At 39.2% G+C, this 27201-nt stretch overlaps 2 protein-coding genes across 2 annotated transcripts in view; one reads left to right on the top strand and one right to left on the bottom strand.

The window, feature by feature from the left end:
* LOC124158268 (Golgi reassembly-stacking protein 1-like) overlaps positions 1–8031 on the bottom strand; it is an 87397-nt gene extending 79366 nt beyond the window's left edge. Inside the window, exons 1-2 of the mRNA XM_046533463.1 lie at positions 8014–8031; positions 5139–5303 (exon numbers count right to left, since the gene is read on the bottom strand). Coding sequence (XP_046389419.1) covers positions 5139–5303; positions 8014–8031 — 183 coding nt within the window. The remainder of the gene's footprint in view (positions 1–5138; positions 5304–8013) is intronic.
* Positions 8032–8551: 520 nt separating this feature from the next.
* Positions 8552–12925, top strand: LOC124158105. The gene is made up of 3 exons (XM_046533284.1): positions 8552–9032; positions 9141–9255; positions 10913–12925. Exons 1-3 carry the CDS (start codon positions 8886–8888, stop codon positions 12751–12753), a joined length of 2103 nt encoding a protein of 700 aa, XP_046389240.1. The 5' UTR covers positions 8552–8885; the 3' UTR covers positions 12754–12925.
* The last annotated feature ends 14276 nt before the right edge of the window (positions 12926–27201 follow it).

The raw sequence follows: 27201 nt of genomic DNA, 5'->3' as shown, positions 1-27201 counted from the left end.
GTGGGGTCTCCGGAACCTAATGTGGGCCCTGAGGTTGAACTTGCATTGAGATCGGGATCAACATGCCCTGATGTTGCACTTGCATTGGGATCGGGATCAACAGGCCCTGATGTTGCACTTGCCTTGGGATCGGCATCAGCAGGCCCTTCTTTATGAGGGTCCAGTAAAACTTGATTAATGTCAGCTGTTGGGTGTAACTGAGATGGATTGGGAATTTCCGTTGTGGTAGAAGCAACAAAATCTACATCAGTGAACACATCTCTGTTGATTGGCACTATGCCACACCTTCTAAATCCCTTAACCGCAACAGTAGGAATAGCAGCACTTAAAAATGACTCCCCGAGAAGACGAGACACTTGGTATTGAGTTACTTGTCTACCTGGGTTATTTCGCAAGAATCTCTCAATTGCTTGAATATAAAAGGTGTTGAATGGCCCAATAAACGCTACGTCTAACGGCTGGAGCTTGTGACTGCAATGAGGGGGGATGCAAACCACAGTTGTATGGGTTTTCCTAGCCTTTTCGATAAAGTCAAGGTTCCTTGTGTGAGTTGCATGTCCATCAAGTACCAATAAAACAGGGTCGTCTTCTGAAGGCTTTGCAAAGTGTAAAAAGTGCTCAAACCATTGAGTAAAAATGTCCGTTTGCATCCACCCTGATGGATGGCAGGCAAATACTGTCCCTGGTGGAGAACCATCTTGGAGCTCAACTTTCATCCGCTGCCTTGGAAATATGACCATAGGAGGTATAAAAGTCCCCCCTGCTGACATACAAACTACAAATGTCGAAAGAACACCTCTTTCAGCAGCTGTGAGTGAGCCAACTTGTCGTCTGCCTTTAAGTGCAAAAACCTTTGACGATTTAGTCCGGACAGTCATAAGACCTGTTTCGTCGACATTGTACACTCTGTGAGGAGGATATAAATGTTTTTTTTGGACATCCTCTAAAATATCAAAGAACTTTGTTACATTTACTTTGTTAAATGCTTGGGCTCTTGCTGCCGAAGTAGCCTCTGGCACTCTCAACACCATTTCAGGGTGGCGGTGTCTGAAGCCCCTAACCCAATCTTTCCCAGCTAATTTTGCTTCATGGTTAAAATTATGTGGGATATTATTTTGCTCTGCAAGTTTGTATGCAAGACTACGCAAATCATGTACAGTAATTCCAAAAAAACGTACTTCCATTTCTAAAAGATGTTGTACAAGCTGCTGTTCTTGTTCTTCATTAAAAACAGGACGGTAGTGGCCAAGAACTTTGTTTATTTCCTTAGCATGCTGGTTTTTATTTAAAACCCGGCGTTTCAACGTGTTTCTTGGCACATTGAAGTTTTTTGCAGCTGTTTGCATTGGCATACCATCTTTCACGGCGTTGATAGCTCATTGCATCGTCTGAGGGTCCCAGGACTGCTGCTCGGTTTTCCGTTTGTATTTGGACACCATGACTCCACTTAAAAAAATGGAAATAGGTATTTTAGTGAAACTGTAGACTTCGTCGGCTCGGAAAGTCGATGCCGTGAAATGGAAAGGTAGCTGATGTGCATCTGTAATGTTTTATAGTTCATAACAAAGTGAGACTTGCGTATAATATTGGCGAAAGCGTATACTCATGTGAAATGTGTATTCTTTTCGCAGTCCGTTAGAGTCTTATGGTGAATTTATTTCCACCTCGAAATTGTCGATGATACTTTCAACTTAAAAATACCTTGCCTGGAGGGCGACAGGAAGCTCTGAGGAAGCCAGACTATTAATGTTTCAATTTAGTAGCGATAATATAGACGAACTTCCAACACAATCTACCATCTTGTGACTAAAAACCCCGAAGCCACTTCCTATTCTGCAGAAAGAATCGGTCAATCGCCCTTCGATCAATATAATAAACACAACGTCTTCAGGTGTTAATAAGTTACTTTTAAATAAATACTTCCTAAATTAGCATTAGAATCTGCATGTTTTCCAAACAGAGTCTTTAATACATTTTGGGAGCTTTTCTCACGATTTATCTGAAACCTACTTTAAAGGCGAGCTCATCGTCATTGCGATCAGTTGTCACTTAACAATTCCGCATTGGAAATCCTAGAGGGATGACCTTCGACGATGACCGTGATCACCTGCACTCTCACTATCACTGGAACCCGTGGTGAAAATATCTACCCAATCCAATTTCTATTTGGTTTTAACTGGGGAAAGAGCAACATAGAACTGCACATTCTTTGGGCAACTTTAGGTTTGACTTTCCCTCAAACATCCCATTTCCCCTGTGGTGCACATAAGGATCCTATATTTATACGATGGCCTGACAACCTTTAAATGGATCCTTGGTTTATCCTGACAACCAACTAAATGGAAATTGCTGATCCACACATGTCCTCTTGTTATCTCCATAGTTTCCAAATCAAAGGCCGCGGAACATTCCTCGTGTGACTCAACTTTTTTTTGAAAAGCAAGCAACGGCGTAGAATAAAATCTAAGAATGCTGCGATTCATTTTTTGTGACCACCTCTGGATTCCATTCTTTTTCCATCTACAACTTCTTTAATTTCCGGGGTAAACTATGGGACAAGATAATGTTTAAATATTTTCATTAATTTAGAGCAAAATTTAAGTTCGAAAAATACCCAAAAGCCATTTTATTAACCCGCACTGATGAGTGTAAATTAATGTGGATAAGATTAACATACTCCATTGCTTTCGGCGCTTGTAAATTTTCGGAGTGAGGGAACGGTAGTATCGCTGATTCATAGTTGTCTGGGAATTTTACTGCGTATTTTGACTTCGTTGTAATTCCTTTCATTTTTGAAATTGAAATATGATCTGCCAAATCATGGGGACGGCAAATTCCTTACGACGTTTTCCCTTAGTCCAACCAGTAAGAAGCCCTACACTGGTGCCACACAACACATAGGGAGCCCATCCTTTATCTTGGCCACCCAACAGGCAGCCAAAATAAAGCTTATAACCCTGTCTGAGAAAGGGAGTAATTTTCCACCTTTGAGCCTTAAAAGTAATTTCACCGTATACATAATAAAAGTCATCGGAATGGTTCACGCACTATCTGCATTCATATACGTGGCCCATCGAATATACACCTTGACTGTCTTGTTTACCTTAAGAGAACGATTCCTATGGCCCGTGGTGATTTTTATCGTTTCGTTGAGATAGGCGAAGGAAATTTCAGAGGAGCGTTCCCAATGTGCGCACATGATGCCGTCGAATTCGCCCCAATTCTATAAGGAGTCCATCGCGAGTCACGCTCTGGGTTGCGGGAGACTCAGTGGTAGGTCGCGTATTTGGACGACGAATATAGGAAATGGTTTGCCTTGTTTGAATTTCCCTCATTCACCAAAGAATAGCAGCCTACTGGAAAGGAAACCCAAGAAGCCGCGGAGCGATAGTGGCGGCACAAACTATGTGGGGATACTTTTTTCCCCCCTTAGTACATGGCAACCGTCTTCCTTTCAAGTTGGAATCATTTTAGCGCTTGCTTACGGGCGCACACCCTGTTGCTGTCCAAATCATGTGTTGCCATGGAATAGGGTAGTTTCCTTCAACAAAGAAAACGAAAGGCATTGATTGCGATTAATTATCCACCATTATTTTATTCATAATATACAAATTATTTGATTTTAGAAGTACCGTTTTAGATGAATGCAATGCAAGGCAATGTTCGACTTTAACTGCATTTGATAAAGGCCAGATTGGCGCCCATGCGATGCTACTCCACGTGACGTCACAGGGATCTAGTTCCTGTACGAGTAGATAGGAGTTATACATCGTCTGAGATTACCAATGCATGCATGAGTCACAGACTTCAGGGAAACGTGTCTTAATAATCACCTATTATAACTGCCAATGGTCGGAAAGTTTCCTTCGTTTGATAGGGGAATAATAATCCATATTTAAGCCAAGCACTACCAGCTAGCAGGGTACTCTGATACCTACTAGCATCCTCCGTCGTATCAGCGCTCAAAGCCTCGCCCCAAGGTCACCTCACGTGCGGCAGCGGGAACCGGAACGAAGTCACACGGGGTTTTCCCAGCATTCATACCTAGCCGTCGCGTTTTCGCGCGCTAGAAAATTTTCACTTTTCATTTAATCGCGAAAAATAGATATCGTCATTTAAAAATCTAAAAGTGTGAAATACGTACTCCAGGAGTAATATTCTTTCGATTTAGGCAATAAAATAATGATAGGAAACTACCCTATACAGGCATCCCCCGAGTTACGTAAGAGATGCGTTCCGGCAGACTATGCGTAAGTCGAAATTTACGTAAGTCGAACCTTTGCGTTGGCGCTTCAGAGATTGCTGTATAACAAGTTGTATCGTACAGGAATGAGCGCAACCACATACGCCACCACATCCATCGCTAGAACTGCAAATTTTCACGTTGATTGCTGACTTGGAATTTATAAGCGATTTTTCTACAGAAATTAATGAAATTTCCTTCGAGGAATGACAAAAATGGGTCACTTTGTTATTTTTAGCACGAAAAAACTATAACTATTCGATATTTTTTCTACCATAGGTTGTACGAGCGAATATCTACTTCTTCGCGCTCGCATTCGAAAATTAACGTAATCATTTGAAATACGGTTATCGCTTACGTAAGTACGGATTTACGTAAGTCGAGACATACGTAACTCGGGGGATGCCTGTACTGCGATTTCATACGGGAGAATTCACATGTGCGACGGTGGTCGTACAGTTATGATGCTGGAGTAGATTTAAGTTAGCTAATGCCACCTTTTTCCGGTTGACTCGTAACGACTTCAATGCGCCGTTGTAATTTTCAATCTAAAATATGCAAAGGAAAAGGATTTACTAATTGAAATGAATGAATGGGCATGGGAAAACGATATTAATACGGCGGAGAAAATTATGGTCTTGTGTGAACTAATATTTCGTCAGAACCACTAACGGCGGCATAAGAATATTTCAAATGAAATAAGGGACTCCAAAAAGACATCATGGAAGTTATGTGAGAATAAAATGTGTACAGTAACCTGCAATCATACTCAGAATTAGCATAATTCAATCAAAAGGGAGCTGATTATTCTTATCAAGACTTATTGACATGGAAATAGAATATCTATATGAACAAAAAACTAGTCAGGTGAACGATTACTTAAGAAAGTCCATACTTTTAAATCAACTGAAGTAAGGCACACATTTTCCAGGGATGACAACTTCTGGGATGCTGAGTGATGATGCAACTTTACCGCGATGAGTCCACGAAACCACTCAAGGTTATGGGTCCAGATCACTCCAAAGGATGAAAGCAAGAGAAAAGAAACTGTATTAGCAACCTGTACTCAAATTGTGCAACATAAATCGAACAAACTGGGATTTATTTAGAATTGTCTCATTTTAAAGAACAAAATGAGATTTTATATTTAGCAAGAATTTTACGTGAGAATAATGACAAAAATGTAATAACTCAATATTAACATCATTTTTTCAAGAAAAAATTACTTATATTCATGAAAATCGCGCAATAAACTCCAAATATGACCAAAAAAGAAGAAAAAAATGCTTTTGTCTCCTTTGGAAGAAGAGGAAATTTGAAATAAGACTTTCATTTCTTTAAAATTGAATCGTAATGCGAAAATTTAAAAAAGAATTTGGAAAGAGGTAAAAATTATTAAGGGACGTAAGGGCCTGAAAAGTAATAGTATTAGCAGCAAGAAATGATACGTCACTGTGTAAATTATCAAAAATTTTACTACGACCTAATGGGCTTTCAAGAACTAAATTGAAGTTATTATAAGCCAAATTACAGAAGAAGCAAAACATCTAATGAAACCGTCGTATTCAGAGATATCAATGAACGAAGAGGGTACACTTAAGTGCCTACTTCCCTTAAGAGACAATTTTAATTAGAAATCTTAAATGGAGAGCCAGCACGATAAGAGGAGTCCGAAAGCCCTACCTAATTTTTTAAGTGTGTGTTTAAGGACTCCCCAATTCCCACTGGACACTGAAGAAAAGGAATCCTTTAACCCTTTCACTGCTGTTCAATCTCCGGAAACCTTCTCCTCACATGCGGCGAAAATGTTAAAATGCGTCTCCTGGCCCCATGGAGCAGGTACTTCCAGGATGGGTGTGGTACACCCTCCGAAGGGTCACTAATCCCCGACCCTATCCTCGACGAACTCACCCTCGCAGGACCGTCTCATCGGCCCTACCAGCGGGGGCCCTACCTCCGGAAAAGTGACCGCTCTGACTGTAATTTGAAAATCAATCAATCAATCCGATCATCGAAATATGATAGTTTTCATCGCACTCCTGCCAATCAAGCAATCAAGTACGTCTTTGAACCGTGTCTCTGCGATAAAAAATAACGATTTTGTTAACTTTGCAATAAAACGTGGCTGCGGACCACCGGAAAATGGCCATTATATCAAAGTTAACAAAATCATTATTTTTCATCGCAGAAACACGGTTCAAAGACGTACTTTATTGCTTGATTGGCAGGAGTGCGATGAAAACAATCATATTGTGATGATCGGATTGATTGATTGATTTTCAAATTGCAGTCAGAGCGGTCACTTTTCCGGAGGTAGGGCCCCCGCTGGTAGGGCCGATGAGACGGTCTTGCGTGGGTGTGTTCGTCGAGGAAAGGGTCCTGGATTAGTGGGTCCCTTCGAAGTGCTTCGTGGAAGTGCTGACCGTATGGCAGGGAGGAACGAAAAAGTACGTCCACCGCAGTCTGTCGTGCGGACGTACTAGGTACGTCCACAGCAGTGAAAGGGTTAAGGATATATTGGTAGGCGTCATCAGGATCTCGACAAAAGATCCAAGCTCATTCAACCTACCACCCTATTGAACATGGGGACTTCAATGTTTAGGTTTGACGTTAGATTTGGGTAACCTCAGGAAGGTGCCCAAGTAATGTCACATATCAGTAACCCCCCTCCATAAAACATATGCTCCTCTAAGTGTGATTTCTCTATCGCCCACTAAAGCCAGAATCAAGTGGAATGGGACAAATTGACAGCGGCGTAATGGAGAGGGATGCACCAACTCCCAAATATGACCTAACCTTGAACTGATTGCCTAACACATGAGATTCAGTGTTCATAACCACACCGGGGCGCCAGGGATGGCAAGCGAAACTAAACGAAAGTCAAAACCAGTAAAATTTCAATAATTTCGTTCCCAGAAATAAAATGTAGAAACGAAACGAAAAGGAATTAAACCCGAAGAGCTAAACTGAGGGTCGAAATGAAATTGGAGTCAAAACTACTTCGGGTCGAAATTAAACTAAACCTCTGGGACGAAACGAAACTCGTATTACGTTTCGCACCGGAGGGACCACGTGATTCACCTTCGAACAGTTTAGTTTCGACCCACCACCGTCTCAAAAGATTCATCCACAAAATCGAAAGGCAGGTGCCCGTCAGTGGTAAATAAATTGACCCAGTAGGGTCACAGTCAACGTCATAAGGACGGCAAAAAGAATAGCATACCAAATAGGTGTCGATTCTTGGGTTTTTAAGGGTGCCCAAGTCAATGGTATTCTCCGAATACCCGTATTATACACGAATTGACCTTCAAGATAAATACGGAGGTCAAAGGTCATAGAGTTAACCGACTGGCCATCATGACAAACAACATGTCGAACCATAGGTTTTAAAGGGTGCCCAAGTCATTTTTGCAGTTCATGGATCCGCATTGTTATTTTTTGACCTTCGGAGGTCATAATGGGGGTCAAAGGTCAATGAGTTAACCGACTGGCCATCATGACAAACAACATGTCGAACCATAGGTTTTAAAGGGTGCCCAAGTCATTTTTGCAGTTCATGGATCCGCATTGTTATTTTTTGACCTTCGGAGGTCATAATGGGGGTCAAAGGTCAATGAGTTAACCGACTGGCCATCATGACAAACAACATGTCGAACCATAGGTTTTAAAGGGTGCCCAAGTCATTTTTGCAGTTCATGGATCCGCATTGTTATTTTTTGACCTTCGGAGGTCATAATGGGGGTCAAAGGTCAATGAGTTAACCGACTGACCATCATGACAAACAACATGTCGAACCATAGGTTTTAAAGGGTGCCCAAGTCATTTTTGCAGTTCATGGATCCGTATTGTTATTTGTTGACCTTCGGAGGTCATAATGGGGGTCAAAGGTCAATGAGTTAACCGACTGGCCATCATGACAAACAACATGTCGAACCATAGGTTTTAAAGGGTGCCCAAGTCATTTTTGCAGTTCATGGATCCGTATTGTTATTTGTTGACCTTCGGAGGGCATAATGGGGGTCAAAGGTCATAGAGTTAACCGACTGACCATAATGACAAACAACATGTCGAACCATAGGTTTTAAAGGGTGCCCAAGTCATTTTTGCAGTTCATGGATCCGTAAGGTTAATAGTTGACCTTCGGAGGGCATAATGGGGGTCAAAGGTCAGTGAATTAATTTTTACTGAAGTCACTTTGACGTATCACCATATTGTCTTTGATTGAAACCCTAGTATGTGGGAACGAAATAATAATATTTATGATTAAGAAATATGTCCTACTAGTTACAACATTAGACTCTTGTTAGTCTCGACTCGATACGGGATAAAAAGAATATAAAAAATATTTCATTTAATAATGTAAACATGAATGAATCAGATATATTATGCTAACCAAATATATATTTACTAGCAAAAAACTTATCGTATTTGCTGTAGTAAAACACTTATACAATGCTTTATTAATTACTAGAAACCGAATTATTATCCACCTATCATTTATAATAAATGAATACATTAACATCTAATCTCAACAATCAACGCAAAATGATCAATAACTCCGGTGCTAGCTTGTTTTATTAGTACCACGATCCTTGCGTACGAATGACCATTTCGCGTTCAGTGTTCTATTTGTGGTCAAGGTATGAGTGCACAAGTGCCCCATGCAGCAAGAGGCGGAAGGCCGAGCCTCGCCTTCATTCAAAGCTACTTTTCATTTGATGAAGAAACCGGCTGCTCTACCTGTACTATTGAAGACGACAAAGGAATGCAATGTGGCCAAACATTTAAGGTAAGTTGATATTTTCCATGAATTAATAGAAATGAAAACTATAGTAATTATAGAATGAAACGGTATGAGATAGTTCGCCTATTAGATTAATACTGTTTTCTTTTGCAGGGAAAGGCATCGTGCAAATTGGAGAAGCATGTGCATACTAAACATCCTGCATCAAATGCTTTATGTGCAATTATTAAAGCTAGGATAGAAATGGAGAAAGAAAGGATTCATAAAAGTAAGTTGGCAGCGTTAGTTGTGCCGAATAAATTCTAAATGAAAGCTAAGTGAATTTGGCTTTATTTTTCAATGCTTTATAAAAATTATGTTATTAGACAGCAATATTTAGATAATAATAGATTAATATGACATTGCAATATATCCATAATTTGGTGATGGTTTTTCGGGTTTACACCGCGTTGATACATGTTTTGCGGACGACAGTTTCGGGCGCGTTCCAGCTCCCGTCTTCGGATCCAAATGATTTGCAGATCTGTGATCCTTATTTATTTACAGCTAGTCAGACGGATGTTGATTTTTAATTCCATTGTTGGAAAAGCCGTTTGAAAGATGAGGATAAAGGATAGCCGTCTTCCCTATTGACGTTCTTTGGGTGACTCGCTATTTCAATCGCCTCCCTTATCAGCCTAGGGAAATATTTATTTTCCCTGGCGATGATTTTCGATTCCTTGAAAAGTATGACGTGCCCAGGTTCCGACCATGCATGCTCTGCAACCGCAGAAAGACGAAAATTTTTCTTTTCGGTTGCCTTAAGATGTTCATTTATTCTGCATTTGAGGGATCTAGATGTTTGCCCGATGTATGATAAACCACAGGAACACGTTACTTCATACACTCCTTCATAGATATGACGCCAAACATGGCGTTCTGACGCGATTTATAAGTTTGAAGAAGACCTCTGACCTCCTCCGGAGTGAAAAAGATCGTCATCCATCAGATATCTATGAAGGAGTGTATGAAGTAACGTGTTCCTGTGGTTTATCATACATCGGGCAAACATCTAGATCCCTCAAATGCAGAATAAATGAACATCTTAAGGCAACCGAAAAGAAAAATTTTCGTCTTTCTGCGGTTGCAGAGCATGCATGGTCGGAACCTGGGCACGTCATACTTTTCAAGGAATCGAAAATCATCGCCAGGGAAAATAAATATTTCCCTAGGCTGATAAGGGAGTCGATTGAAATAGCGAGTCACCCAAAGAACGTCAATAGGGAAGACGGCTATCCTTTATCCTCATCTTTCAAACGGCTTTTCCAACAATGGAATTAAAAATCAACATCCGTCTGACTAGCTGTAAATAAATAAGGATCACAGATCTGCAAATCATTTGGACCCGAAGACGGGAGCTGGAACGCGCCCGAAACTGTCGTCCGCAAAACATGTATCAACGCGGTGTAAACCCGAAAAACCATCACCAATAAACTAACCGCGGAAGCCTCCGTAATATATCCATAATTTATTTTAGCACGACACGAATCGTCGTTTCCACAACATTCTCAATTGTTGAAACAACGACATGCATCATACTTAAATAAATTTAGTGGAAATACTGCAATACCTTATTTAAATAATATTAAAATCTTCCACCACATCTTATAACATATGATACAAGATATAATATAAAATAATTTCAATTAACTGTGAATTCGTCAAGGCTGTGTTCATAAGCTGACATTATTCTTTGTTTCTAAGCTTGGAACAAAATATGAACAGAATAATGTGGACAGATAAATATGAACACGGAAATGAGGTCTGCTGTTATGGCAAATTGCGTCACGGATGAAAATTACATTCGTGGGAGGCCTCATTGTTCCTCAATTATTCTCATTCAACGAGTAAAGGTTAACTTTTTCAATAACTCATTTCTTTTTCAGGGTATTCCCATGAACACAATGAGCAAGAGAGGCAGACCAACACTCCTGGACCTTCCAGAACAACCGTGAGAAAGCGCAAGGCAGACACAATCACGATCAAGATGTCAAAGACTCGACTCTTCGAAGCCTGTAGAGAGCTCACGACAAAAAATGGGCGTCCATTTAGTGTTGTAGAGGATAGTGGGATGAGGATGATAATTGATCCCATAGTAAATGCACTAAGGGAACAATCTGGAGAAACCAACTTATGCGTCAACCGAAAGAATATTCGGGATAGTGTTCAAGAAGAGGCCGCTGCGATGCGGGAACAGATTAAGGCAGATGTAATTGGTAGGCTAATTTGTTTAAAATTAGACTGTGCCACAAGGTTAGAGAGATCTGTCATAGGAATAAACATTCAATTCATAATGGAAGGGAAAATAATCCTACGCAATCTTTGTGTCAAACAGCTTTATTGTGCACATACGGCTGAAAACTTGAAGACCGAAATCAAAAATGTTCTACATACTTATGGGATTTCGTTAAAGCAAATATATTCAATTACAACGGACAATGCATCAAATATGATTAAAACAGTTTCCCTCTTGAGAGAAGATTTTATGGAGAGCTGTTCCAGCGAAGAGGAAGAACCTATCAAAAGTGATGCAGATAGTGAAGAACTGGACGGACAAAAAGTAGATTTAGCTTTAGGCGTCGATGGTAATGATGAATATTCAGGTATTGGCACTGATTCCTCGGATAATGCGTCTTCATCCTTATTGCTGTGGCCTAAAACAATCGATGATGTACTACACTCTCTTAAAGAATGTGGCATTATCGGCCAACGGTGTGCGGCCCATACCCTTGAGCTGGCAGTAGGTGACGCTCTGAAAAGTCACAGGGGAATAATAAATAAAGCACAGACCATGTGCAAATCACTAAGAAATCCCTCGTCGTCTGAATTTCTCCGTGGCCTAGGGCTCGCAAAGCCAATAATTAACTGCGAAACTCGTTGGCATTCTACTGCTGACATGTTGGAGTCCCTATTGCGCCTGAAAAATGTAAGTGCAGAGGCAATGAAAAAATGCCGTAGAAAAGTTTTCTTATCGGAGGCGGAATGGAATGAATTGTCCAACATGAGTTCTGCCTTAATTCCATGTAGGATAGCCATTAAGAAAGTACAGGCCGAACAATTGACCGTGGGCGACTTTCTTGAAGCGTGGCTAAGATGTAAGCTAACTATAGCGGGAATGACCTCAATACAACTAGCACAAGATATTTTTGACGCGATGCAACGCAGAGAAAAGACTCTATTTCACCAAGATACAGTTATTGGAGCGATTTATATCGATCCTAGGTATCAAGTGTTGCTGTCAGGGGACGAGAAGGGAAGGGCCATAGAGTTCCTAGCTTCATTGTGGTCGCGTCTACAGGAGTTGGCGGGTATAAAAGAAGCTCGGAGGGAACCAGCAGTTTCTGACGAAGAATTGGTGGTAGATAATGACGAAGATCCAATTGAAAGCCTTCTGAAAAATAAAGAGAGAATCCAGAAGCAAAACTCACCAGGGTGCAACCGTGGAATTTCCATCAAAACGTTATTGGAAGAGTTCTCTGGGGTCCCGAGAATAAGTAAAAGTCAGAACATTTTGCTGTATTGGGAATCACAAAAGTCAAAGAAACCTGAGTTGTATGCTTTGGCTAACGTAGCATTAACCCTTCCGATGACGCAAGTTAGTGTTGAACGGATTTTCTCAAATTTGAAATTCGTTCTCAGCGTTCTGCGCGGTAAACTATGTCCTCAAGTGGTAGAAGATGTTCTGCTTGTCAGATGCAATAAGTTATTCAAAGATAGTTATATATGAACCTTTTTTTCACTACTCTTCACGGAAGTGTTTGTTATTTTGATATTTTAAATAAATCTTTAAGCGTTTGTACCATTAATGTAGCCTCATACCTTTCTGCCATTTATAGAATTTATTGTTTAAAATATTTGGCGAGTTGGCATACAAATATTAAAAATTCTAATTTTAAAAAGTTTGTTTTCTTTAATGCGTTTTGGCATCTCCAAACTTGTACTCTAGTTGAATGCTATTTCTTTGTAATACAGTGAAATGCAATTATCGCATATGCATATGTTAAAAAAAATATTACACATATACATATACTAGGGTTCCAATCAAAGATAATATGGTGATACGTCATCGTAACTTCAGTATTGGCACCAAAGATCCGCTCTCGCCTCCCGAACCCGGCGCGGAAAAATATTTTTACGGTTCTAACATGAAACTTCAAGTTTGTTCTCTAGAATGTTAGAGTGGCTTACGAGAGGATTCTGGAAGGCGACTTTATGAGTTGAAATGCCGTATTAATTATTTGATTAGTGAAAAGGGCATTTATAGGGAAATAACTCTACGACCTTTGACCCCCATTATGACCTCCGAAGGTAAACTATTAACCTTACCGATCCATGAACTGCATAAATGACTTGGGCACCCTTTAAAACCTATGGTTCGACATGTTGTTTGTCATGATGGTCAGTCGGTTAACTCTATGACCTTTGACCCCCATTATGCCCTCCGAAGGTCAACAAATAACAATACGGATCCATGAACTGCAAAAATGACTTGGGCACCCTTTAAAACCTATGGTTCGACATGTTGTTTGTCATGATGGCCAGTCGGTTAACTCTATGACCTTTGACCCACATTATGACCTTCGAATGTCAACAAATAACAATACGGATCCATGAACTGCATAAATGACTTGGGCACCCTTTAAAACCTATGGTTCGACATGTTGTTTGTCATTATGGTGAGTCGGTTAACTCTATGACCTTTGACCCCCATTATGCCCTCCGAAGGTCAACAAATAACAATACGGATCCATGAACTGCAAAAATGACTTGGGCACCCTTTAAAACCTATGGTTCGACATGTTGTTTGTCATGATGGCCAGTCGGTTAACTCATTGACCTTTGACCCCCATTATGACCTCCGAAGGTCAAAAAATAACAATGCGGATCCATGAACTGCAAAAATGACTTGGGCACCCTTTAAAACCTATGGTTCGACATGATGGTTGTCATTATGGTCAGTCGGTTAACTCTATGACCTTTGACCCCCATTATGCCCTCCGAAGGTCAAAAAATAACAATGCGGATCCATGAACTGCATAAATGACTTGGGCACCCTTTAAAACCTATGGTTCGACATGATGGTTGTCATGATGGCCAGTATGTAAATTCATTGACCTTTGACCCCATTATGACCTCCGAAGGTCAACAAATAACAATACGGATCCATGAACTGCAAAAATGACTTGGGAACCCTTTAAAACCTATGGTTCGACATGTTGTTTGTCATGATGGTCAGTCGGTTAACTCACTGACCTTTGACCCCCATTATGACCTTCGAAGGACAACTATTAACCTTACGGATCCATGAACTGCAAAAATGACTTGGGCACCCTTTAAAACCTATGGTTCGACGCGTGGGTTGTCATGATGGCCAGTATGTAAATTCATTGACCCTTGACCTCCGTATTAATCTGGAAGGGCAATTCGTGGATAGTACGGGTATAAAAAGAATGCCATTGACTTGGACACCGCTTAAAACCCAAGAATCGACACCTTTTTGGTATGCTATTCTTTTTGCCACCCTTATGACGTTGACTGTGACCTTTCGGGGTCAATTTATTTAACATAAACGGCTTAACGGTAAACGGAAACTGGCCATTCGATATTTAGCAGAATTTTTTTCCTCTCTACAAGTATGTCAAATGTGAGGGATGGAAACTATTCTCTTGTATCCCCCTCCCATCAACTTTGGGATGGAATTTTAACTATGAGCAGCAGAGTTTCGATTAATTTAGTTTTGTTCCTGGGAATTAAATTTCGTCCCGGGTCGAAATTATACTCATTTGTGATTTTAATTTCGTGCTGGAACGAAACTAAACCCTGGCCTCGTATTTTCGTTTCACTCCGGGTCGAAACTAAACCGTTTCGTTTAGTTTCGCTTGCCATCCCTGCCGGGCCTTATTCACGAAGGCCTCGATATTGTCGAATCCTCGAAAATGTCGAGGCGGCGACGTTCAAGCAGGGATGTGATCCGATACGAAAAAGCACTTTAAAGCACGAAATTTCAATAGTTTCGGACCGCTGCCACTTTAAGGCACTAAACCAAAAAGGCACGAAACCGAAAAGGCACTAAACCGAAATTGCACGAAATGGGATGCCACGAAACCTCCTCAAACCCGAAATGGCACTTTACTGAAAAAATTGCCGATCCGAAAAGGCACCATAGTTTCGTGCCATTTAGTGGAATATAGTTTCGGATCTTACATCTCTTTCACTCAAAGGCGAAGAGGGGCTGGAGAGGAAAAACATTCATCTATAAAAATTCTAGGAAAGAGGGAATGGAGGGAAAGAGAAGGAAAGGTCATTGGCCACTCAAATGAGGTAGCAAGCTGGGGAATTCCCCGCGGGAGAAAAAGGGATGGGACAGGAGAACGTCCGTTTTCGGGACTCTATTGAGGGATTATACGGTACATGCTGGGGTTGTCCACTCATATACAAGGGTCAAGGAGCTGTTTGAGAAGTTTTGGGCATCGGGTGAAGACATAGTTAAAGAGATAATTGAAGTGGTCAAGAGTATGTGGCGTCTGGGAATAGTGAGGGGGAATATCCAATGGGTTAAGGAGAGATAAGAAACGCAAGGGAAGGATAAAATAAGGTGGAAGGGTTTCCAACGCGAGAAGTGAGCGGCTACGGATAGGAGAAGGCGAAAAATAAACCAAGAATGAGAATTGATGTTGGACACTGTTACGGAAGGTAACGGTCTGGGGAAATATTATCTTTATTTGAGAATGGAATGTTGAGGAGACGTGGATGGTTTTCAAAAATTTGGCCACTTAATATATTAATTTTATGAGACTGTACAATACAATATTCCTCCAGAACGTCCAATCTTTTTTTTCCTTTCTCTCTAGATGAATTATCTCTAATACAAACTTTGCATAGAATTTCAGCAACCATGTGACTTTGCACTGCACTCCTTTGCAAATGCACATTATGCTACGAGTTTATCAGGTGTTTTGCAGGGAGAAATGAATCATATAGTGATTGCCAGCAGCTGTTATACCTACACTAATTCTTTTATTCAGGTGGCGAAGTTTCTTCTTACCTGTCCGAAGTAGATCATAAATTTTAGCGTTTCACTCAGTAAACGGAGGAGTTGGGAATGTGTCTGTATTTTTGCACAGTAAATTTCCGAGAGTTGTTCCCGGAGTTGAACTGCATTGTATGGTAAATAAATACTGTGGAAAATGTAAACAGTTTTATTGTTGTAGACCAGTTGCCAACAAATTGATACCGAAAAATTACTCCTCTCCTTCACCCTTTCTTGAAGAAACTATCCCGTTATTGATGTTGTCTCAATATTAACATCAACCTTGATATGCCCTCTTACGCTCCGCTCCATTGCTAACATTCAGTACAGACGGCGAACCGCTAGCCCCCGTTTATCCTGACCCCCACATAGCCCGAAAGAATACCCCTTTCCATCCAGGTTTTCCCAGTTCTTCCATATTCTTGTCTTAACTTCATTCTGCGGGGTTTTCCCATCATTTACCCTTGCGCATCCTGGCCTAAATGGAAAAATTCCTCACTTCTTTCTTTACCATAAAATATCCCGTTTGAAATTCTCAGCTCCTTCCTTACACTTTCTTTGGCCTATTCGCCTTTTGTTTCACCCACCATTGAGTCCATTGAAAGATCCAAAACACGTCTTCACTACTGAACCTTACTAATCCCTCAATGAAAGACCGACACCAAAAAATTTACCCCATGTGCTTCCCAAGTCACAGGCATTTGCGCTGCCTTTTTATTCTCCTGGAAAGCATTTTTCCTTCCGTCCTCACCCCTCTACTCTCTTTCTTAACTCCTCAAACCCTACATGCTATGCAATAACGATTGCTGAGAAGTTAGCATTTTCAAAATAGTCTTGCACTAGATCTGAGAGCTGACAGACGTGTGCGTGTGAAAGTGTCCAGTTGAGAAGTGCAACGAAATTATACAAGTGATATAGCGAGTTGCTTCTGTTGTCAAGTGTTTTCATCATGGGAAGACCTGCGCTGGATTTCATACGACAATTTTTCACCTTCGATGAATCTGCTCAAATTTCCAGATGCAAAATAGACACCTGCACCGCGGTAATCAAGGTAAATATTTACTTTTTACTTTCATTTGCTAAATCTTAGGAGTGTAACTTGACAAATTTCGAGATATGAATTCGAAACCAGCACCTCATTAAGAATTTTTAGGTCTCTACTTGGGATTTCCAAACTACAAGTAAAAGGACCCAATGACGTGAGATAGCTTACTGTAAAATCATTCACTTTGTTACATAGTCGGCCTCGGTGGCGGCGGGGTAACGCTCTCGCCTGGCAAACAAGAGGTCGCGGGTTAAAGTCCCGCCTGGGTAGGTTTCCCCGGTTCAGGGCTTGTTTGTTTGTGTACGTTTACTTGTTACATTTTTTTAACACCCCGGTGTAAAATGGCCAATAGGAGCTGTATCTAGTGGTTTGAAAATAAAATAAAAATAAAAAAATAAAAATACACGACGGCGACTTTCCCCAATGCTAATAAAAGTCATCAATATCTGTCATTTTTCCGATGATAATGGCATAATGTTTTGGTAGATTATTTGCTCCTTTGTTACTGTATTAAAGCAATAATTTTCATACATTTTACTTCATTATTGAATAGCATCGATAATTTTGACATACCAGTCATATCATGCTACGAAGTGGATTACTTGCCATGGTATTCCTCCGTTGCTCATCGCAGTTCATGATAGAGAAGCAAGCCTTTTATAATATTTGTGCAACTACTTTTAAAAAACTTGTGCAAATCAAGTTCTTACCTTAAATAAATTTTTCTAGCGTCGGAAAGGGGAAATTTTTGGGGAAAACCGACCATATTTAATCGACTGGATAAATTTAACTAAAGCGAGATAACTAACTGCTTTTGAGTACAAATTTTCCCTGCCGTTAAACTGTTTGCCAAACTTTCACAGGGTAATAAGTTGCTTCTCGCAAGTATTTATATAAATCTAACCTCTGACTGATATTAGCTGCACATTATATGGTGATATGCCGGAATTGCCGTCAAATACGGCGTAATAGAAAAACATTATGTGTAGTAAATGTTATCTTTTAATTTCTGTAAACATTATTCCAATATGTGTATTGGGTTCAAAAGAATTGATTACTCATTGAAAATACAAATGTTTTCATACTTAGGAATATATTTAATGAATGTTTATCATATTACAGGGAAGGCATTCCCCTACCCTGGAACGCCATATTCTCAGGCACCATGGAAGAGAGGCTCTCTTGATTGCTCGAGACAGAGCTACGTGGCAGAAAAATAAAGAAAACGCGAGGCCTGGGTCCCCTAACGATTCTTCTTCCAGTCCTTCAGAATCAGGTGAGAGGCTTTTACGACTTAATTCATGCCTTTCGATAGCCCAACTTAATTTCTGAAAATAGTATGAAAATAATAGAAGCATTTTTTGCATTTCCTCATTTCAAAAAAATCATGAAAATTTATGCCAAAATACGTAATTGTTTTTTTTTAGTAGGATGGGAGCCCGCCAGTTCATCAACGCCTCGACAAATAGCGGGAAAGAGGAGTCATGACTATTTAAAAATTAAAATGAACAAATATGTGCTAAAAAAAGCATGCACAGAGCTTGTTACAGTCAATGCTAGACCCTTCAGTCTTATTCATGATTCTGGGTTTCGCTTGATAATCGACCCCATAATTGACGCTCTGAAGGAGAATCACAATGAAGAGGCCCCATGCTTCAATAGATACAATATCCGTGACGACGTGCAGCGTGAGGCAAGCCTCATTCGCTGCCAAATTCTAAGGGAGGTGAAAGACAGACTTGTCTGTCTTAAAATAGACTTGGCGACTCGTCTGTTTAGGCAAATCTTGGGCATAAATTTACAGTATGTGAAGGATGGTAAGGTTGTGTTGCGGACACTCTGTGTCCGGGAAATAAAAACGCAGCACACCGCAGAAAATTTAAGACAAGAAATCCTGGACATTTTAGAGGACTATCACATTCATCCCAGCAAGGTCTATTCAATTACCACAGATAACGCATCGAATATGTTGCGGACTGTACGCCTACTCACTGAAGACTCCCGTATATCACGTCTTCAAGATATTGAAGACGAAGAAGAATCAGACAACGAGGAAGACGAGTTACTGGAGGAAGAAGACCGAGAGATTACAATGAGCTCCAATGCTAAGGAAGCAACAATCAGCAGTCCTGCGGAGGAAAGCGATAAATTACTACCGGCGGCTGTCTCTGAATTGGGACTTATTGGGGTTCGATGTGCTGCCCATACTCTGCAGCTCGCTGTCAATGATTGTCTTAAGAGACAGGAATTGAAAGAGGCCCTCCTTAGAACAAGGAAGCTCTGCGGTGCCATTAGAACCCCCTCAATGGTCGCTAAGCTTCAGGCACAAGGCCTGAAAAAACCTAAAATAGACTGTCATACGAGGTGGAATTCCACCTATGATATGATAGCCAGCCTCATACCACTGAGGGATTTCTGCCAGGATGCGGCCATTAATCGGCCAATTTCGATGACAGAGGGCACTTGGAGGTTGATGGAGGAAGTTGTCGAAGCGCTGGAACCAGCGAAGTTCGCATCCCTAACTCTACAAGGGGAGCAGCTGACCCCAGGCGACTTCCTGGAAACATGGTTGAGATTGAAAGTTAAAACTCAGAAAATAAAATCAAAAACAGCTGCAGATTTATATGATGCTATTGCAAGAAGGGAAAAAAAATTATTTGAATGCCCAGCGTTCTTGAGTGCTATATCACTCGACCCAAGGTTTCACACGATTCTTAGTGCTGAGGAGCGAATGAGGGCCGAAAATCATCTAAGAGATGTGTGGGCTAAGATTGAAGGGATGATGGAGTCGAGGGAAGTCCAATCTCTTGATAATACGACATCTTTGAATGATAGCAATGAAGATGAGGATGAATTGGAGTCCCTTCTCAGCAGTCGCGAGAGAGAAGTAATGGAAACAGGGCATCTCAGAAAGCAAGGTACTTTAAATGTTAGCCAACTGATGCTCGAATTTTGGAAAACACCCCGAGTTAAAACTTCTGAAAAATTCAGTATACTAAATTTCTGGAACGAACGAAAACAAACGCACCCTCAGCTATCAGCTTTGGCGTTCACAGTTTTGGCAGTGCCCATGACTCAAGTGAGTGTCGAGCGCTTATTTTCGCACTTGAGGCAGACATTGACCACCTTAAGATCCAATTTGAGTCCAACAATGGTTAATGATATATTATTAGTAAAATGTAACAGGCTTTTTGGAATGTAAGTGTTTGTATCGGTTCAAGGTCATAAATCTAAATATTTATTTAACAGGGGATATTTCCGATCGATTAAATTTCTGAGATATTTAGCTAAAATGAACCACATATTTTTCAATAGTAATGGTTTCTATGACATTTTTCTTTGTATTTTTATTGCATAAAGCTTTCATTATTGTAAATGTTTGTAGCATAATATCACTTGCGAAATAACAAGCTCATGTCGAGAAATACCCGAGACTCACGCGCCTGGTTACCTGGATACATTGTCACCTAATTGTACAGATTTTGTTATATTTGATGAATATAAAGTAACATAAAAATTATTTATTGTATTCTTCTTTTGACCTAATGTTTTGATACTTACAAATCTGTCAGGGTTTTTTAACTACTTCTGAGATTACTTCTTCTTTTGTATTTATTTCCTATTAAGGGTAAGCGTGATGCGCTTTTTCTTTGTCATGGTGGCTATTTTAATTATGATCATTAAAATATCTTTTTCAAAATATTAGCTGTTTAATTACATTAAATTCGTCCCCTATTCATCCTGAACCTGATAATTGATCCACTTCTTAAGCATGCCCAAGGTGAAGGAAAGCAAAGGTTCGCAACTGCCCTAAGGCTGGGACGCAACTCAGCGGGACGCCGATCTATTTCCTCTGCCTCAGTCCCAGACCCTCCAAGGATTAAATGACTCCTTCACAGTGCTAGTCCACGGTCAATTAACTGAATTAATCGTGTTTTATATAATCAAGTATTTGCTGTCCCCATCGATTGTTTAATATAAACTGAATTCCCCGTGTTTTTCAGAGCGTGGATAAAATTTAAGCGAAGTTCTAACGATCATATTGACACATTTACAATATTTCTATTCCATATCGGATGATTTGAAACTGAAATGAACTCCGTTGAAATTAACGCTAGAACTCAAATTGAAATTTCCATGTGATAAGCGAAAAATGAATAATTCATTTATAACTTCAGAAAAATTAGGTAAGCTACGAATATATTTTTGGAACAAATAACGCAAATAGCAGTGGATGAGCGCGCAGAGGGGACAGAAAAAGGTCATTCAGCTCGATGAAGGGCCTGGGCTCGGGGGACATCGACTAAGCTGGCCTTTTGTGTCCACATCAGTCCCTTTCTTAAACCCCCTGCGGAACAAGCACGGTCAGGCACTTTAACCACTTTTTCGGATAATTCCGTGCCACCCGGCACGAAACTATACGACAAGGAAAATAAAGTGTATGGGATCCTAAACTTTTAAAAGTGAAAAGTTTCGTGCCAGCCTGGTCCGAAATGAATCGGACCGTTTAGTGCCCGGTCCGAAAAGGCACGAAATAGTTTCGTGCCTTTTCGGACCGGGCACTAAACGTAAAATTTCGTACCGGATCACATCCCTGCGTTCAAGCCTCGACGTTTCCGTAAGTTGCAATTCACGAAGCTTATTGTCGCCGTTTCGAGGCCGCGCCAGACGGAAAAAAAATCGAGGCGACGTAGGCCTCGACAATTATTCCGAGTCTTGTTGATCCTCGATTTACAAGGAGTGCAACTGCAGCTGGCATCTTTAGAAGTTCATAGTTCAATATTTGACGTACGTACGACGGTGATCACGGTCTTATTTCATATATTTAAGAAGGCAAAATAGGTATAATGATACGTATAGTTGTATAATTTTATAATATGATTATTCCAAAAACCGAAGTTTCATACGGTTGTTTTGTGAGCTATCACCTGTGAACTAGCCTTTCAGTTATTTTCTATGAAGAATCGTGATTAAATATTCGCCACCACGAGTCACAATAGAACTATATTTTTATAGCGGATTTCACAGCCCCTAAATTTTTGGAGATAGGCAATACTCATGAATTCCCGAGAACTGATTTTGGGTTGTGTTCGCTCGTGTTGATTTTGTGATTATTATTAGGGGTCGTGTTCTTCATTCTGTTGTATGTTAGCTCTGTTTTCTGCTGTCGGTGGTCGATGTAGCTATGCTGGAAAAGAGGAAAATCTCTGTAGTACAATTCTCTCCACTCAATTGCTTATTACTAGCGAGCTACTCAATTGAGGCTTATTTTTTTTACCAATAAGCTTGCTCGCCAACATCGGAGCAACTTTTCGATGTAAATGAATGTGTTTGTATTTAACAGTGCGTGGTTATTCTCTTCGAACTTCATCATTTATAGAGTACCGAGTACGTTATACGTATATATGGGTAGTATGATATTACAATTTTACATATTGTGTTCATAATATTCGTTCATGATATTGTGCATAGCCTTTCAATTCATTGGCTTCATTGGTACTATCTTGTGATACCGTGTGGACTATAAATTATTGTTTTCATTGTGTATCAATTTCCTGATGTTGCATTTTTTTATGACCGTGTACCATATCATAAATCCTATAGTGTTAATTATGTTTCACTGATACTTTCCTAAGCTATTAAGTGACGATCATTGTGAGATATATTTGCGTCACTCGTAGGCATTGCTAAGGCTTTATATAAATTTCTCTGGAGTGTAATTGATAAGAATACCCTTGCATACTCAGAGGTTTTCACTAAGGATTAAGATTTGCAAGATTTGAGAGGAAGTACCACTCTTTTGAATGATGAAACAGAAATCATTGTACAGTATGAATGTTTGCACAGGTTTTTAATTAATATTTTATTTGATAAGAATGTAATCAATGCACTCGGTGCATATAACATGTAAATATGAGCTCAGTTTTGAATGATATATGATCTGAATTATCATTAGAATCAGAACTTAGATTTAGTACGGGGAAAAACAAAGATATTGAAGCGGGATAGGCTGCAGGATACATAAATAGGCAAGTAAGAATATTGTTCGGGTGACATCATGTAATATAAGTGATGGTTTTATTTATTTTTTAATGCTTAGCTGATAAATTGATACTCAATTATGAATAATAAGTTTTTATTCTAAATGATTAGTGTTCTAGCATGACATGCATATTGCTAATTTTTTCATGCTCCTATCTATTGCAAACTTATGAGAAGGCTGAAAGTAATGATGATGTATTTAAAGTTGATTAAGCATTTATAACCACCCTTCATGAACTTCTGTAGCAAATAATGGGTGATGATATCGCCCTAATTTGGCTACGGAAGGGAAGAAATTTAAGGAATAGAGGGGGATATGTACCTTTTGAAATGCCTGATGAAGCTTTGATGGGGATGTATATACTATCAAAGAAATTTTAAGCGTCTTTTTAATTTCTGAAGCAACTACATTTTTTAATTTAAGCAAATCAATTTTCTTTATGAAGTAGGTACTTTGCACTCTCCACTTTCATGGCCAAGGGTCATATCAAAAGTCAGCTGGCAGTGACAGTAATTTAGGTTTGAGCCAAAGTTCAATAAGATGCTTTATGGATGCGTTGACTGAAGCTATTAACTCCTTTAATATGGTTGCCAATTGGTTACCTTTCCTAGCTAGGGAGAGCAGAGAAAAGAAGGGAGGTGTGTCAAGAGTTAGTTCAAATACTTTGTTGATCTTGTAAAAATTATTTAATGAGCAAATTTACCAGGATCGTTGTGCCAGTGTAAAGTCATATGAGATACATGTTTTCAAAGTTTAAGGAGATAGAAAATGCTGTTAAAGCATGTTTGTGTAATTTATGTGGAGTAGATTAATGTAGTCTCACAAAATTTGCCTGTAACAATTCATACTTTGAAAATTATGTTAGTTCCTTCATCTAGATTTGAAAAAAGATATAACACCATGATAAATTTTGTGTACCACAATTATTTTACAGGAATTACAGAGAATCTAGGTTCCCTGGAGTAGTTGGCTTTGTTGATGGAACTCATGTTTCTATAAGGGCTCCTTCTACCAACACATATATGTAAATAGAAGGGAAGGGTATGCCCATTCAATAAATAACACGATTGAAAACATTTAGTTAATCTTTGTATGCCCAGATCATTATGTACTGGATTAATTCATTATATAGATAATTTTTTCACCAACTTGAATAAAATTAGTGTTCACCTTTCTATAAATATGTGATAGTGACCTTATGATACTAAACTGTGTCTCAAGATTCTCTTGAAGCTCTCATGATTCGTATGTCTGGGGCCATAGTGAAGCTCACGATGAAATGAGAAGGGTATTGGAGAGCGGTGTTAGGTCAGAACATGTAATTGAGTAAGTCTTGATAATAAATTATTATTTCAACCAATTCTTACATAAAAATAATAGAATGATATAGTTCTAACAGCACTCTGGACAGACAACTATTACATTTCTGCTTTCAGTACAGCCTTTTGTAAAGGTTAAAGTTAATTTTGCATCACAAACACAAAGCTCGATCCACTGTTGAGAGGTGAATTGGAGCAATTCAAAATTGCTTTAGATGTCTTTTAAAACACCATCTTTTGCACTATAGCTCTACTCTAAGGCTGATAGAATAATAACAGCATGCTGCATACTACATAACATGTGTGTGAGAGGAGGGGTACCTCTCCCTCAGCATATACAGGGACATGATAAACCCCTCCCTGCTCCAAACCCCCCTATTATCCAAGAAAGAGAGTTAATTCATGAGGCACAAACGGGTGAAAAGGAATAATATTACGGATTGATAGTTAGACCATACTTAATAATATTTACAAGGGATATTAATTGACTGTTCATGCATTGCAATTACATCATTTTCTTTTGGAAAATAGACGCATATAAGAAAATTACAATAAAATTTATTTCGTGAAATCATGAGCCTGATGTCTCTATAGCCATTAAAATATACCATTATGTGATAATGAAAACTTACCAAAGGTTTAAAAAAAAAGGCTTTTGAGAAATGCATGCGATTTACAGGTTAGGTCCACATATTTACCTAATGTAGTCATAAAACTAATAGAATAGTCATAGCAGGGTAAGGTGTTATCATTATTATTAGATCATTAAGAGACTATCTTTTTGCAGAAATTGGGATTGGTATTGTCAACAACACAACATTTGCATATAGAATATTTTATTGAAGCAAATGATATACATACAAATGAATTCATTTTTGCCCTCCTCTGGCTACGTATGTGACAAAAAATCAATAATTTAACCTTTTATGATTAAAAGATGAATGTAAATTTCAATGTTATGATATGAATTTATAATGATATTATTTAAACAATCTTCTACACTCATTTATCTTATTTCCACATGCAGGTAAATTAATTATTTATAGTTCACTCAGTTAATCTCATCAATTAAAGTTGAAAACTCTGAGGGTCCCTCAGAAGAACAACATACTTCTTTACTCGCCAAAGCTAGGAGCAATTTGTGATGAAGAATCATATTTTATGCCTAATTACTACTTTATCTGGGCTTGACTATCTGTGTTTGTAGAGAAGTACTTGTCCCAGCACAAGCGAAGAAAGATGGTCCCTTCCCACCTGCCCACTAGGGGTGGAAGTATGGTGGGCTAGGGGTATCATATACAACCTCCCACACCAAGGCCTCAGTTAAATATTTCACTGTCCTCAGAATCTCTCTTCCCTGTTGATGATTTTATTGATATTCTGCATTCAACCCTGCTCCCAGCATAATCTTTTACCTAGGAATGCTTTAAAATATTGATTTTAATGAGAACAAAATTTGCTGGAGGAATTTCATTTCATTTTTCATGAAGTTGGATGCATTACATTTAATATTGAATTAAAATCGCACACTTTTCACTGGCATCCTATACCATGTGGCAGGTCATCATAATATGTACTGATATTTCTTTCATAGTGTCTGCCAAACTAGTTACAGCTGTAACCTTTGCCTTGCTCTGCTATGCCCTTTCTTTTGATGTCATACCCATTATAATTGGAAAATCATCTGCAAAAATAATAGCCATGTTCTATAATAATCTGAAGCTTTTCATGTAATTATAATTATTACCCCCAGTGCCTTAAAAAAATGTTATAACGTCATGTATTATCTAATATCTCAATCATAGATTGTTCTTGGATTATGCCTTGATACAAAAATACATAATAATATTAACTAATGATTGTTCATGAGTTGTAAGGCAACATGACAATAATTCTATTGCAATAGCAGCCAAGTAATTAGAGATATTTTTGTCCCCTATTTACCTATTATATCTGTAATTAATACTTCCTACAATGTGTAGATAGCTGCTTCCTTTCTCTGGCCCTTATATGGCACTTGGAGGATTTGGGTAAGGAAGGGCTGCAGGGGAATGATTCTCTTCTGCTGGGAACGTTTTTAAGGTTGAAGCCAATGGTTATATTTCAATGTGCTTGGTAATTGTATTTGCAACTGCTAATACGTATATGGCTTTGGATAAATTCAAAATTTACAGGGATTTGGAATAGAAGTAGGTGGGATTCAGTTGAAACCACAAATATTTTAAAGGAGTTAATTGGAACTGCCACTGGGTGCTCCCATATGAGGCATCTCCCTCTGCTTATTCTAGATGTGCCTTTAGGAGACTCATACTCTTGTCACTCGACTCTCACCGAGTAAAATGTAAAAGTGCGCATCAATTAATGTGCATTTAATTCATGTTTAGCTAATTTTAGTTCTAATGAACTAGTTTGTAACTATTATATGATATCGCTACGTCTTATTCTGTATAATATATTGGTAATTAGGTCCACATATTTACCTAAAACCTTGTTGAAGAACTTATTCTATTACTTTGCATTTGAGGAAAATCGTTGATGCTTACAATATACAAAGTTACGGTAAAGTTCGCAAAGATTATCAAGCATTGGGGTGAGAAAGTTGAATAACACGTACGCATCATTTTCTTATATAAGAAAAAATGTGCGTCAACACTAGTTTATAATAACTACCCCAATTATTATGTTTGAAACAATCAACCATTCATCCAAAATCTATGAAAATGTGTTTCAATTGGTTT

The sequence above is a fragment of the Ischnura elegans genome, chromosome 4 (assembly GCF_921293095.1).
Source record: "Ischnura elegans chromosome 4, ioIscEleg1.1, whole genome shotgun sequence".
NCBI classification, from domain to species: Eukaryota; Metazoa; Arthropoda; class Insecta; order Odonata; family Coenagrionidae; genus Ischnura; species Ischnura elegans.
The sequence above is the reverse complement of the archived record's forward strand: the minus strand, read 5'-3'. Positions and strand labels throughout refer to the sequence as shown.